Here is a 15,326-nt window from a genome sequence, read left to right on the forward strand (position 1 = left end):
AACTCTAAAGCATCATATAGGGTAGTTTATTTCAAAAAAAAAAAAATATATATATATATATATATATAAGAAAAAAAATCATGCATCATAACTCTTAGTTAAAAAACATGATAAAATTTAGGCAAAAATAAATATCATGCATCTCCTAGGATAGTACATTAGCATACATTCATTAGAAATGGAAGACTCATGTAATAGTATGCAAAGAATGTTCTCTAAACAAAAATCAATGAGAATGATATCCGTTGAATTTCTCATATGTCTTTGCATCCTATTTTACATTTCATATAGATAACACGTCTTCCTTGTAAATAATAAATACGAATAAAAAGGGAAATCTAATTTGTGCGTGTTAGCCGGATAATGGAAATTACTGTAATCAAATGCGAACCTGATACATCAAATCGGGAAATACTTATCAGTAATTAGGGGCATCACACGCCCAAATCGACGATTCAAACAACGAGACTTTCCCATGACGAAATGACAATTGTCGGGATAGGAGGAATGCTCAAGAATGGACGAATCCTTGCTTCTAGGAAATCACAAGACAAAATCCAATTGAGAAATAAAGACATTGCATGACAAAAACCCGTTAGGATGAAAACCCGTAAAGGGCGTCCTAGGCAAAAATTAGGGTTAAAAAAAAAAAAAAGAATCAAGATCCCCATAGGATACGTCCTATGCAAAAGTAGGGATATATAAAAATAAGAAATGTCTATCTGAGTTGGAATTGAAAGGTGGCTCGAGTATTCCCTTCGAAAGAAAGAATTCACAAAGGTTTCACTCCAAATGCAAAACACCGACGTTCAAGCAAGTGGAAAGGTTTTCTTTTGGAAATTATCAAACCATTCATGACTCTCTGGGGGGCAGCCTCGGTTAATCTCTCTGTGTACGAATCACGAACTCGGGGCATGCCCGGGCCTTCGAGCTTTGCTAAAGGGGCACGTGTAAATTGGAAGTACTGTTTCAAATGCCATAACATTCTTTCATTTCTCTTCTCCCTTTAAATATTCACTCTAGGCCTCATCCATTAACCCTTAATAAACAAAATGTATTTGTGACAAAGATGTTACTTAATAATAGCATGGAAAGGATAATAAAGGAACAATCAGGAATTCAAACATGACTAGGGTTTAATAAAAATAGAGCGTCCCACACAAACGCTGCAAAAATGAAAGCCTGGCAGGAAACCCACCAAGGGGGCTGCGCAAAAGTTAGGGCAAGATCTGCTAGGCAACCCATAATCAAAAAAGGGTAACCTAGGCAAAAGTAATGATAAAAAAAAATGTCCGCTAGGGAACGCATCTCAAGTAACCTAGGCAAAAGTTAGGACGTCAAAGCAGTGACCTGAGTTTGAAAACCGAAAGGCAGCTCAGGGGATCATCTAAACAAAGCACAAACCCAAATCATCACTCCACTTTCCGAAAAGGCTAAAACACAATAATAGCTTCCTTGCAGCAAATACGTTTTGTTTAATAACCCTAAACACCAAAGCCTACCTTGACCAGCCCTTCTTCTAAAAACCCCTTTTTTGAAAAATCCTTTCTAACAACCCTTCTGAAAAAATACAAACATCCCTTCTGTCTTTTCTCTTGACCCTTATGGCATTAAAATGATACCGAAAATATACACGGAGAATGCACAGTGAATACTCACAGAGGAAAGATCGAGATGTCCCTGAATGGAGTTGGGAGACGCTTGACTACACATCAACTAAATAATCAAGGAGCCACTGAAACCTTGAGTTCAAAAGAACATATCCCGACAGTAATCAAGATTGGCATGGATAGAAAAATCGTCAACATTAACCTTAATGCGTACAGGTTAGTTTCTCGACATAAAAAAAAATGAATTGCATCTTTAGGAACGAACACATGAGCATAAACTGCATCGCATGCATATGAGTTAGGGGCATATGGAAGGGCGTTACAAAAAAAAAAATAAATAAATAAAAGAATCATTCCTATCTTGCATTTTCATTGCATCCATGCATCCATGCATGCTACTTGCTATGGGTCAGAAGAAGTCATCAGGACAAAACACTTGTAAAATCTCAATAACTAAGCATGAGTCGAAGCGGTGTCAAATGAAAACCCCAAGTAATTCTATGTGTCCACTAAGCAAAGACATATCAATAGTGGAATAGAATGGGATCGACCAAGCAAGCAAGCCTATAAGCATGAAGAGGCCATCACGCCTTACTCCTCAACCGAATGAAGGATGATCTAAGAGAATGCCAAGACCAGGAATGACTTCCTAACCAGAGCCAGGAGTGGCTTCCAAAGTAATACTCATCAATAAAGATTCAACAAATAACATCATGGGAATAGATCCCTCCGCCAATGATGACAATAGAAAAAAACAAAAACAACATGAGAAAAAGACAAGCTTCACAAATGTTGAAAAGGCCGAAGCATTTAAGAAAAAATACCAGAAAAAGGAAAGCTTCAAATATGAAAAAGCCGAAGCTAAACAAAAAATGCAATTCAAAAAAAAGAAACCTACCACAAGCAAGCTCCTGGAGAGGCATAACAATACTCAAGTGGCAGGGGCAACATTGGAATCCCTGCCGATCATCCACTTCTCCGCCCACCAACACAGGGGCACATCAAACATCTCCTGCCCATCAACCTGGGGGTAGTTTTTCATCTCACAACACCAACAAGAAGACATCAAGTACAATAACAAAATGGGTTACCTGACCTTAGTGAAAAGGTTGCTAGATCTCCAAAACTAGTACAAATTGGGTTACCTGACCTTAGTGAAAGGGTTGTTAGATCCCCAAAACTAGTACAAAGTGGGTTACCTGACCTTAGCGAAAGGGTTGCTAGATCCCAAAACTAGTACAAAGTGGGTTACCTGACCTTAGTGAAAGAGTTGCTAGATCCCCAAAACTAGTACAAAATGGGTTACCTGACCTTAGTGAAAGGGTTGCTAGATCCCCAAAACTAGTACAAAGTGGGTTACCTGACTTTAGTGAAAGGGTTGCTAGATCCCCAAAACTAGTACAAATTGGGTTACATGACCTTAGTGAAAGGGTTGCTAGATCCCCAAAACTAGTACAAAATGGGTTACCTGACCTTAGTGAAAAGGTTGCTAGATCCTCAAAACTAGTACAAGATCGAAGAGGGTTACATAACCTCAAAGCGAAAGAAGCTATACATTATCACAAGGGAAACAACGCAGAAGCACCAAAGAGACGAAGAGAAGACCCGGACGAAATGTCTACGTCTTTCCTTTCCTTTGGAAAAGCAACACATTACTATTCCAAAGGACAAGTAAAGAGGGGCAGCTGTAGACACCCAATTTCATCCGGGGGCATACAAACAAGGACATGGACCTCTGCTACGAAGGGAAGGAGCTCCCGAAGCATGCCAACAAGAAGACAGGACTTCAGAGGGCCCAAAAGCACAAATTAAATATTTTTATTGGCCCGAAACGGGCCGTTCCAAGGTCCAGAACGGGCCGTTCCGAGGCTCCCAAAAGGCCAAAAACCCTAATTTGGAATGGGCTGTTCTGAAATTGGAACGGGCCGTTCCAAGATTAGAACGGGCCGTTCCAAACTCCTCAAAAAAGGGCTAAAAGGTTAATTGGAACGGATTTGGAACGGGCCGTTCCTAAATCTGGAACGGGCCGTTCCAAGGCCGTTCCGGTCTAAAAAAACACGTGTTATTCTCACTACTGGAACGGGCCGTTCCGATTTCAGAACGGGCCGTTCCAGTATACGAATTTTACACGAAATGACCATATCCAGAACTGCCGTTCCGATTTTGGAACGGGCCGTTCTGGACCCCCTTTTCGAAGTCTATAAATAGACAGCTAGGGCTCATTTCTCTTGACTCCAAAAATTTCGTTCAAAGCTCCATAGAGCACGAAATTTCTCTCTTTTTCTCTCTCCCCCTCTCTGTGTATTTCTTGAGATTTTTGTGAGGCATTGTAGTGTGAAGGGTTGCCAAAAAGCACCCAAATCTCCATCTTTGAAGATTAATAGAGCTCGTTCAAGAGGTATTTCAGCTAATTTTCTTCTCTCTTTTATTTCTTATTTTTAATAAATATTATTTATAATAAAAATAATCATGTAAAGATTTTAGGATTAATTGTATAATTTAAATTTCAAGCATGTAAATAATTATTAATAAAGGGGATTAAATATTTTAATTATTAATTCTTATTACGTTATCTTCATCATAGGGTACCGATTTAGGGCGTTGTAGGGGTGCTTAATACCTACACGTAACCGACCCCCGAACCCAATTCTGGTTATCAAGACCATTATTGGACTTTTAAAAAAACCTTTTCTTTTTCCAATGTTTTGAGTAAAATATTGGTGGCGGCTCCATAGAACTTATTTTCAAAACCATTAATTAAGGATTAGTCTGGTGTCCGGGCATTCCTTAATTGATGAGATATTTAAAAGGATGTCTAAACCATTAGTCGCGAGATCGGAAATTTTCGGGTTGCGACATCTCAAAACGCGCAAACAACAAAAAATCAAGCCAAAAAGCAAAGGCAAAGAAAAGCGCAACGGCGAATAGACAAAAAATACACATATATACAGCAAAGTTTTCAAAGTTCCACACTTGAATTCAAAAAAGAAAAATAAAGTAGAGAAAGTTAAACCAGGCCATTACAAAATTGGCCTACGTAGAGGCATCCTCGCTGGAGCTGTCCTCGACGTCATCTTCCTTTACAAGCTTCCCGAAGTGGATGACCTTCTCCACGTACATGGCAGAGAAGTCGAATCCCGGCGCAAGGAGCCTGGCCTGGCGAGCTGCCTTGAGGAAACCTCTTTTATGCTCAACTACAATAGATCGTTCGGTTTCCTCAAGCTTCTTCTCCAACACCGCCCTCTCCGCCTCCTGCTTCGCCAGCTCCACTCTCAAAGCGGCGACCTCCTCCTCTTTGCAGCCAAGGACAACCTCGTTATAGAGGCGCTTCTCAGCCGCCGCCACCAGCTCGCTCTTCAGGGAGGTCACCTCATCCTCCAAGGAGCGAACTCGACCATGGGAAGATGTCACCTCGTCTTCCAAGAAACGTACCCGACCTTGGGACGCGGTGGCGAGCCCCTGGAGCTCGTTCACCTAGGAGGCGTAATTCTCATTGGAGCGCAGGGCAATCTCCAGCGACTTCTGGACCCTCACCAAGTCTCCCCTCGCAGCTCGAAGCTCAGCACCTTGCAACTTCGCTTCACCGAGGGCGGCACTAAGAACCTTGTTTTCCTCCTTCAGGACCTTGTTTTCGTCCTTCAGGGGTTGAACTCGGCCCCTCAGTCTGACCAAGTCCTCATGCTGCTTGGACCACCTATGCTTCCAGTGGTCCACAATGGCCATAGCCCTCTACAGAAGGACCTGAGCAGCGTCAAAGCCTTCCACGGGTCCGACCTCTTCGATCATCCCCTGATCCTCCGAGCTCAGCGAACCTCGGGGGAAGAACTTATCGGCAGTCACCCCGGAACTCCACAACGAGTTCATGTCAGCCGAGGCACTCACGTGGTCCAATCGCACCTGGGTGAGGCCCTTCCCAAAACGGTGAGCTATGTATTGGCTCTGGGAAGCCCCCTGCGATGAACTTGACGGCGCCGCCGAGGTTGCAGGCGTAGTTGTGGGAACCTCGAGACTCGGCCCCTTGCCGCGAGCCTCAACAGAGGCAAAAACTGGCGTCCCCTGCTCAACAATAGGAGGATCCACGCCTGGCACCTCCGACCTCGGAGGCACCTGGACCTCGACAGCATCCCCTGCCTGCAAAAACCAGTGCCATGTCAAAAAAGGAAAAAGAATAATATACAAGATAGAGGAAAAAATGAAAAGTGAGGTACTCACCACGGTGGCCTGGGCGACCTGCTCAGCAACCGGGGCCTCCACCTCGGCAGCTATCCCTGCCTGCAAAGAGCAACAGCGCATCAATAAACAAAGCAAAACCGACATAGAAGAAAAGTTAAAGAAAACGAGACACTTACCTCGGCAGAAGGAGCAACTTGCTCAGCAGTCGCCGTAGCGACCATTTGGGGAGCCTCCCCAGACGGAGGGCTCCTAGTGAGGTCGACCGCATCAGCATCAGCGGCTTTGGAGGTCACCTCCTCCGTTCCACGAGGGGCAGAGGTCCCCCCGACCTCTTTCTCGCCCCTATTTCTTTTTCGGTTGACCTTCAAGGGGGAAATCTCCTTCTCTTGAGGCTCGAGGACCTCAATTTCAGCAAAATTGTAGTGATGCTTCAGCTCTCGCCACTTGTTCTTCCCCATGATGCCTGCAAACAGAAAATAAAACACATAAGAAAAAGAAGGTTTCACAAACCCTAACAGTCTAAAGAGGACGAGATACTCACTCTCCAGGCCCCTCTCCTTGTACGCCAAACTCGCAAGCGACAAGACGAGCTTGTAATCCAACGGGCGAGGAAGCGCAGTAAGGTTCTCAATGGCGGCCGCCTCTGAAGCCGTCAATTTCAATTGGCCCACCCCGTGAAACCTAGACGGTTTGGGGCACCAATAGAAAGGGAACTTCGGCAACCCGCCGAAGTAGAACGCCCCATCCTCCAGGGGGTCGACATCCACGAGGGCAACCCGGAAGAACTCTTGTCTATAATTTTTGTATGACTGGGAGTAAAGAGTGAATAAACCCCCATCCCTACTCCCACTCAGAGACAGAACGCCATAAGGCGGAACACCTATCTTCAGTTGGTAAAAATGAAGGAAGACAGGAAGAGATACCTCTATTCCTAGGGCCGAACACAGGACTTGAAAAGCGCTCAAAAAATCCCAACTGTTGGGGTGCAACTAGCAAGGAGCCGAGCTGACAAAATTCAAAAAGTCACACTCGAATTGTGTGAAGGGAAGACAAACGCCCAAATCCCTGAAGAAACATTGGTAAACATAGAAATGGGGAGGGTCAGTAGACTTCCCCATATACACGCCCTCACCGGCCTGACAAGGTTCAAGCCAGATCATTCGGGAGATGGAAGGGTCACAAACCCTGTACGATCTCAAGATCGCATTAACTTCAAGAAAGGACCGGAACACGCTTTGGGCCTCCGCCATCTCGCGCCGAACCCAGTCGTACCCAGGAATGCTTGGAACGAGGTCCGTTAGCGGCTCCACCTCCTTCTTTTTCCTGGCGGCGACCGTTCCGGTAGCCGTCGCCTTGCCCCGCGCCTTGCCTTTACCCTTGGCAGGTGCGGAGGAACCAGCACCACTCCCTCCAGCCATGGAGAAAACAAGAAAGACTCGAAGAAGATTGGGAAAGAAGGAAAAAGAAAACTGTAGAAAGGAAGTACCTAGTACTCTTCCTCAGAAAACAACCCTAACAATGACTGGGTTACCGGAAACGATGGTGGAAACGGAGAAAATGGAGACGGAGGATAAGCAGAAACGAGAGAAACAGCGTGCGCAAGAAGTTGAAAGAGCGAAAATGAGTAAAGTGAAAAGGGAAGAGGCGCGAGGGAGAGAAAAGGGTTTTTCCCAAATTCAAAACGGTCACGACACGTGTCAGCCTAAGGGCACGTATGACGGCACATTAATTGAGAACCATTATGACAAATGCAAACCATCATTACATAACCGTCACTCCCGTTAACGCGCCACTTGCACGTTTTCGGAAATGACCAGTTATGACACACGACATCTCAACAAGCAGGCGTACGCAAAGGGTCACAGCTACTTGACGAGCTCGGTCTTAACTCTTCGAACCACGGTCTTCGGAGCTCGGGGGGCTAGTGTACTATCCGTACTGCAAAACCGAGCTCCCGGCTCGGCATCACAACGCGTAGCGACCTCAGATACGCGCTTTGTGACGTTAGCTCGTCACTTAACCAGATCATAACTGATCTTAGGAGATCTCGGTCCAGACGAGATCCGCTATCTAATTAGATCACAACTAATCTCAGGCCCAAGGCCCAACGCAACCCTAATTTACACTAAGGTACGTGCATTACTTATACGAGACATATACTCATACAAATCCTAACTTTAGCATTAGAGTCTCTTTTGCAGGTACCACCCCCATCTTGGAGCATCAAGCGTACCAGCGAAAGAGGCTCACCAATCTTACTTGGAGGATCATCTCTACGACAAATTCTCAGTAAGAACACTATGTATTAAGAATTTTGAATTCAATGATTAGATTGTTGAAATTTGATGTAGAACATGAATTATTGAATAGAATAAGTTTAGGTAAACTTACTCCTAGAATAAATAAATCCCTTCTCTCTATATATATTTGGTGCCTAGGGTCAAATGATCATGATTTGCTGATAAGCACTAAATAAAATAACAAGGGTGTAAAGTGGTGGGAAATTAAAGTGGCTAATAATAGCGAGGTTCGTGTTCATAGCTATAGTGGGCAAAATAAATTGAACGGGAACTTTTTAAAATTTGCTGAAATACTCTTAAAACCTTTAAAATAATTGAACTGAACTACTCTCAAAATATCTAAACTAATTAATAAAGAAAAGGTAGGGACGCGTAGACTAAGCTTATGGAACCGGTATAAAACATTGCGATCCTATTTCCTTCACCCACATACCAAAATTTTAATATGGACTTGGAGGATACCACAAGGGAATCGCCCATGATGCAAGGGATTATCATGTACTGTAGTGCAATCTGTCATTCCCATGTCAAAGAAGGAAGAGGGAAAAAAAAAAAAAGGAAACCCCAATGAACAATGAATACGACTATAATATAGACGAGACATCCGAATTACTAATGAACTATGGCAAAGAAGTTACTGTTTAAATGCACGGAGAGAAAGGTTAACATTAGTATAAAGTTCAATCAATTGCGTGTAAGGTACTATTAATCCTATATTTTAATATAGAAGACAGAATATAAGTTGAATGTCAGCATCTCCAACTACATGACCCCAGTTTCTAAATATTCTGATAAATATGGTGACAAATTGTTTTATAGTTGGCCCCTCTACAACCCTTCCAAGTGCCTTGCAGCAACCAAAGTTTAGAGTTGCATAATAAATAAATATCATCCAAAAAGCACAAGGTTCCCACTACTACTCGAGTCAAATAGAGTCAAGTATCAGCTTCTTTCGAAAGATACCATTCTTTTGCCTAACATACATATACAGCAACATCATGTGAAAAGGCCACTTCAAAGTCAGCCATAGAATCGATTAGGTTTGATTGAGTGAACGACATGCCCCCGAATTCGTGCCAAACTCAATTTAAACTGTTGATATTGCTTGGAAAATCATGCCCTGCTTACTGAACTGGAAAACAAGCCGACACTAAATTTGTAAAACACGATTTACAGCTAACAAATTTGATATTCCTTGCTTTGCAACGTCTGATCTTGTCCACCTGAGGAGTATCTGATACGGGTTTAAATTGAAACAGCACAAAGAACAAGATGTTTGATTCTACTTAATTGCAAAACTCGGATAATAATCAACTGATATGAATTACATAAAAAGCCTAACCAAGGTTAAAGACCAAACTGATTGCTTCAGCACCCTCTAATAACATGACTGAGCATTCATTCTCTGCTGAAAATTAAACAGCAGAAAGAACCATGTTCGAATATACCCAGATAGAATTACACAAAAAGTGTTCGATTATCCCCAACAAAGCATCCACCAGACCAGATTATTAGCAAACTCTCAACAAGGAGAACAAAAACGGAAACCTTACAACAAGCCACAACTCATGACATGATACACCTTCAAGTTCCAGAATTCTTCACTTCACACGGAATAAAAAAGAAAAACAAATTGCATGAGCAAGTCAACGAACTTGAAAAAGAAATAATATTTAATGACAAATTAATATTTTTGCATCATACTAAAATGACAACTAAGAAGCACAGGGGCATCATTTTATAGTCCCTAGTTGCAAGCAACAAGTAACTGTAAGTCCAACTATTTTTCATAAATCTAGATTTTCCCTAAGAAAACAATTGTTTATTACGGACGCAACCCAAGAGACTCTAGTTCTGCCTATAAGCAATATAGTTGGCTAAAGCAATCAAAGGAGCAGCCTTAACAGGGTCAAACCCAGCAAGCAGAGCCAGAGCATCCTTGTTCAATTTCGCAGCAAACTCCTTAGATTTCTCAAGCCCCAAAAGCTTGGGGTAAGTAACCTTATCAGCCACAAGGTCCTTCCCTGCAGTCTTCCCCAATTCATGGGAAGACTTTGTAACATCAAGAATATCATCCACAACCTGAAACAGCAACCCTATGTACTGAGCAAACTTCCTCAATTTCTCCACCTCCTCATCGGCGCCACCGCCCAGGATGGCGCCGAGGACCACCGCGCCCTCCAGGAGCGCGGCGGTCTTGTGGATGTGAATGAACTCCAGCCGGTCGAGTCCCACATCGGCCAGGCCCTCGCAATTAATGTCGACGACCTGGCCGGCGACGAGCCCCTCGGTGCCGATGCACCGCGCGAGCTCGCCGATCGCGCGGATGATCTGCACCGAGGAGCTCGTCGGGGTCGCCGGAGTGGCGATTGCGACGTGCTCAAAGGCGAAGGCCAGGAGGGAGTCACCGGCGAGGACAGCGACGTTCTCGCCGAAGACCTTGTGGTTGGTGGGCTTGCCGCGGCGGAGGTCGTCGTTGTCCATGCAGGGGAGGTCGTCGTGGATGAGCGACATGGTGTGGATCATCTCTATGGCGCAGGCGGCGGCCATCGCGGTGGTTTCCGCTCCGCCGACGAGCTCGCAGGCGGCGAGGCAGAGCACCGGGCGCACGCGCTTCCCGCCGGCGAGGAGCGAGTAGCGCATGGCCTCGTGGATGCGCAGCGGGTCGCGGAGCGAAACGGCGTCGTCTAGGGCCTTGTTCACTGCGGCCGCTTTGTTCAACATGTAGGACTCGAAGTTGAACGCCGGTTTCTCTTCCATTTCCACGGCGTCCTCTCTCGTCAAAACGGCGGAGACCGAGATCGAAGCCACCCTCCTTCGCCGTTTAATAACGGTGGAAAGGTGCGAGTTATTAACGCCGTGAAACAGAACCCAGGATTTGGGTTTCGTGGCTTGATTTATAATGAAGCTGGGGCGTGCCCATGCGTTGAGATTCACAACGCTCATTTTGGGTTTTTTTTCGTTTTGTTTTGGTGTGTTTGAATGAGGTTGATGGGAAGGTTTGGGATTTGGAAAGTGAGAACTAACTAACGAGTGAGAACATGGATAAGCACTGGGTTTCCCCCAATGGATTTGGGATTAGATTAGATGAGATGAGATGAGATTCAACTACCGAAGCACTAACTTTTCCCCATTGGTGCCATTTACGTTGTGTCGTATAAGATAAATAAATAGTATTTATTTTTTTTGGTCCATCTTTAAGTGAAGTAGAGATTTTTTGAATTAGCATATTATGTGTTGGGCTGTGAGATTAATTCTGTGAACGCAAATAATTAAATACTAATGATATTTTTATCTTTCTATGTCTTCGTGTATTTTTAGGATGAAAATAATTTATGGGGATGCCTATATCAAACACGTTTTTCTCGTAAAATTTTGCGGTGTCGACGATGTCAACTGTACTCCGACTTAAGCGTGACTTAATTTCCATGAAAGATCTTGATGTGCTTCCACTTGGATGCACATAGGAAGAAACTTCAAGTCTCCACGGATCCTTGGAAGGAACGTCAAGGATGGAAACTCCAAGAAGACTCAAGGTGGCCGTAGCTTGCTCACAAGCTAAGTTCCAAAGAAGTAAGGCAACCTAGCTCTACAAAGAGAAGCACTCAAGGAAGGTAGAGAAGGTAGCCAAAGTGACTTTGGGAGGGAGAGGTTTCAAGTATTGAAAACTCATTCAGTTAATCCAAAAGTCACTTTGGTTACCTTCTCTACCCTTCTTGAGTGCTTCTCTTTGTAGAGCTAGGTTGCCTTACTTCTTTGGAACTTAGCTTGTGAGCAAGCTACGGCCACCTTGAGTCTTCTTGGAGTTTCCATCCTTGACGTTCCTTCCAAGGATCTGTGGAGACTTGAAGTTTCTTCCTATGTGCATCCAAGTGGAAGCACATCAAGTGGTATCTAGAGCTTTGGGTTCTTCAAGAGATAAGTCACTTTTTCTTGTCTTTTGAAGTGTGGATCCGTGATTGGATTGTGTTCATCTTTTGTTCATTGTGTTCATCTTGAGTTTTTGTCACTTTTGAGTTGATTCCTTCCTAGATCTATTTTCTTGTCTTAAAATTGATGGATCTAGTTTCTTGTTGCTTGAATGATTCATCTATGCGCCTATGACTATATGCTTCCATGAATCATGCTCCATTGTTTTGCATATTAGGAAATTTCTACCTATGATCTTTTTGTTTTCTTTGAGTCATATTTGAAATCTTATTCGATCAATGTGTGTTTGAGTCATTTTGTTTTGAATCTATGTCTAGTAGCTAGTAGTCATGTGTAGTTCCTTTCATGTTCATCATTCTTAGCTATGCTTGTTTAACTTTTGATTTTTTCTTTTACATTCTTGAAAACATTTTCTGGATTTGGCCGAGATCCATAGCATTTGGTATAAGCTCATCATTTTGTTTTTAATTGAGTTCATGAACTACTATTAGATCATTAGTAGTTTTCTTAGAATTTTAGGTTTCAAAAATCTGAAAATGTTTTGAAATTTTCCTTTGTCCGTGAGTGTGTTTGATCTTTGTTGTCTAAAGAAGTGATTGAATTTGTGTTTGTAATTCAAATTTGAATATGAAATTGTGGAGCCAAAATCGTGTATGTGCCAATTACATTTACAAGCATGACCCATTTGTGATGAATTTGAAATCAATTTGGCTTGGCATTTGGCATTTATTCTAAACCGGATTTTGGTGTCATATACAACTTGACCGAGACATATATGTGAATCAAATTTTTGGACAGAAAAAGGCAACTCCTAAAGTTAAAAAAAAAATTAATTAGAAGAAAGATCAAAAGAAATCTAAAACAAAAGTGATTAAAAAAAAAGTGCTAAACCAAAAATTTGAAGAGAAAAAAGCCAATTAAGGAGTTTGAATTTGCATGTGATCTTCTCGGATTGAAATTGTTATTGACTCATAATATTTTCAGCTTACTTGTCTTTGAGTGTTTTGGTTTTGTGCATCCATTCTAGAGCTATTCTAGGTCAATTCCTTCTTGTTTAGTCACCTACTTGTTTGTGTCATCTAAATTTGTCATCTCTTAATCTACTCTTGTCTTTCTTACTCCATCAATACTCTTTGCTGTTCTTATATTTGATTAACATCAAAGTGTGGCCTAAGTTTGACCTAGCCTATCTTCCTAGAAGCTAGTTCTACAAGGGTCATCAAAAGAAGCCTAAGGAAAGGAGGAGGAAAGGATCATAGGTGGCTCTCGGTTTTGGAAAACTTCAAACATAAACACTATATACACTTTGGCTGGAAATTTGTGATGGATGGACTGGACCAAACCGTGAAGATTGGTGGAGATTCAAATTGAATTGTATTTGTTATTGTTTTAAAAAATAATATATAAGTGTTAGTGACGGATTTTAGTGACTAATTTTCCTTACTAGTTTGAAAATTTGTTTTCAAATTTAGTCACTAATCCATCACTAATTCTTGGTGGTTGTTTTCATACATTACTTTAAGCCACTTGTTCTTTGCTTTTCGGTTTGATTCATACCTTGTATTTGGGCCATTTCAAGGAGTGTCTTGGGAGTGTCTTTGGTACACAACCATCTCTCCTTAAGTTTACCATTTTCGTTAGTACTTGGTGGGAGTGGTCCTTGATTGATCTTTGGTATCTCTCAAGCTCTCACCCTAGGACACGTTTAGGTAGTTTAAATTCTTGCTTAATACTTGTCTTTAATTGCTTTTTCACGACTAGTATATCATAGTTCATAAAACATCAAAAATAATTTTCATTGAAAAGAATTTGGTAGAGATTAACTACAAAGGGGATTAGTAATTTTTACTTGAAGAGGCTTGGTTTTTAAGTGGCTCTTAGTAGCTCACCTCCCTCCAAAGTTCAATTTGTATACATAATCCTCCAAGTACTTAGTCTTAACCTTGCATAAAAAAAAATTGCTTTTCAAACTTCTTTCTTCAAAAAGAACCTTTCACCTATAATGGAAGAAGTTTCTACTCCTCATAGTGATACTAATTCAAGTGATAACAAAGATTTTGCTAAGTTATCACGTGAATTAAGATCACTAAAGATATAGAAAGAGCAAGAATTACAACAAAGACTTAGAGAAAAATTGGAAAGAGAAGCTCAAATTGCTCTTATGGAGGAGGAAATTCGTCTATTAAAGGAAAAAGACAAAAAGAAACATCATGGTCAACATAGCTTATACGCCCATAATTCCACACTAGGAGAGTCAATGCATGATAGCCTAGCTTAAGGAGATCATTATCAACCACCTCATAGGAGAATCCATAGAACCTCCAAGACAAGGGAATCTAGGGTAGATCTCCCTTATTTTCATGGGAAAGATGATGTGGAGGGGTACCTGATGGAATAACACTAAGGCCGAGAAGACCAAGAGGTGATATACTAAAGGAGGCAAGAGGAATGGGATAGTGAGGCCATTTTTGGACCTTAGCTCCTATGTTTTTAGCATTTATTTTATTTTCTATTTTTACCCTTGTATTTTGGGGTATTTTAGTCATAGGATTTATTTTCTTTGTATTTCCTATTTTACCCTTGTATTATGGGGTGCTTTAGATGATTAGGTTTTTAATTTGGGCTAGGGTATTACACTAGAAGGGTGACGCATTTTTGGTGAGTTTTAGATCTATTTTTGGTGATAGAAAGGCTTAGGCCCAAGTGGAGGACAAAGGTTGCATGATCATATCATACACCTTGATGTAGCCAATCTAGACCCATAGATTCCAAACTTGGTCACCAAGTAGCATCTAGGGTTCATTTGGCATGTCATTTGGAGTGCATTTGCCTTGTGAATTTCGGCCATGCACACTCCAAATGCAACCCTAGATGCCTCCCCTCCTATAAATACCCAACACCCCACCACTTGTAAATACTTTGGATTATATGAATTTGAGTGAGCCTTTTGTGCCTCAAATCCTCTTCCTTAGTCACTAGGTTAGTTTCGGCTAGCCACCTTCATTCTCCACCCTTGGAGAGTGAAACCCTAGATTGGCCTCCATCTACACTTGGAGTGAGCCAACCTTGTGAGCACCAAACACCATATGCTTCCGCCTTCCATAAACACTTCCGCCCAACACCTCCTTTTCACGCCCATCTCCCTTTTGTCCCACAAAAGCCTTCCTTTGTCTACCCCTTGGTGAACCTAGATCAAGGGCAAGGAGTCTCCTTTCAACCACTATCACCATCCATGGAAGGAACTACTCCATCAAGTGGTATCTAGAGCCAAGGATCATCAAGGGTAAAAACATTGTCTTCCTAGTCTTTTGTC

The 15,326-nt window shown here is 42.3% G+C and overlaps 2 protein-coding genes across 3 annotated transcripts; both read right to left on the reverse strand.

Moving 5' to 3' along the window:
- Nucleotides 1-4,535: 4,535 nt before the first annotated feature.
- LOC109791069 (uncharacterized) lies at nt 4,536-9,592 on the reverse strand. Of its 2 annotated transcripts, XM_029269788.2 has the most exons (4): nt 6,325-9,592; nt 5,960-6,246; nt 5,823-5,882; nt 4,536-5,741 (listed from the first exon to the last, which is right to left on the reverse strand). In XM_029269788.2, the coding sequence occupies exons 2-4, from the start codon at nt 6,239-6,241 to the stop codon at nt 5,340-5,342; spliced, it is 744 nt and encodes a 247-aa protein (XP_029125621.1). In that variant the 5' UTR covers nt 6,242-6,246; nt 6,325-9,592; the 3' UTR covers nt 4,536-5,339. The 2 variants fall into 2 exon arrangements, with proteins under 2 accessions (XP_029125621.1, XP_029125622.1); XM_029269789.2 differs by having other exon boundaries at nt 5,960-9,592.
- Nucleotides 9,593-9,738: 146 nt separating this feature from the next.
- Nucleotides 9,739-11,270, reverse strand: LOC109791072 (geranylgeranyl pyrophosphate synthase, chloroplastic). Its single transcript, XM_020350325.3, has one exon. The coding sequence runs from the start codon at nt 11,027-11,029 to the stop codon at nt 9,932-9,934; it is 1,098 nt and encodes a 365-aa protein (XP_020205914.2). The 5' UTR covers nt 11,030-11,270; the 3' UTR covers nt 9,739-9,931.
- Between the last annotated feature and the right edge of the window lie 4,056 nt (nt 11,271-15,326).

This window comes from Cajanus cajan, chromosome 5, assembly GCF_000230855.2.
Source record: "Cajanus cajan strain Asha chromosome 5, NIPB_CcT2T_4, whole genome shotgun sequence".
Taxonomy (NCBI): domain Eukaryota; kingdom Viridiplantae; phylum Streptophyta; class Magnoliopsida; order Fabales; family Fabaceae; genus Cajanus; species Cajanus cajan.

Excerpts from the sequence above, each read along its gene's own strand:
- LOC109791072 (XM_020350325.3), bottom strand. The coding sequence starts at position 11,029 with ATGAGCGTTGTGAATCTCAACGCATGGGCACGCCCCAGCTTCATTATA.
- LOC109791069 (XM_029269788.2), bottom strand. The coding sequence starts at position 6,241 with ATGGGGAAGAACAAGTGGCGAGAGCTGAAGCATCACTACAATTTTGCT. Across the intron at positions 5,883-5,959 it reads AAGTTGCTCCTTCTGCCGAG|GCAGGGATAGCTGCCGAGGT; the intron begins GTAAGTGTCTCG and ends TGCTCTTTGCAG. Across the intron at positions 5,742-5,822 it reads AGGTCGCCCAGGCCACCGTG|GCAGGGGATGCTGTCGAGGT; the intron begins GTGAGTACCTCA and ends TGGTTTTTGCAG.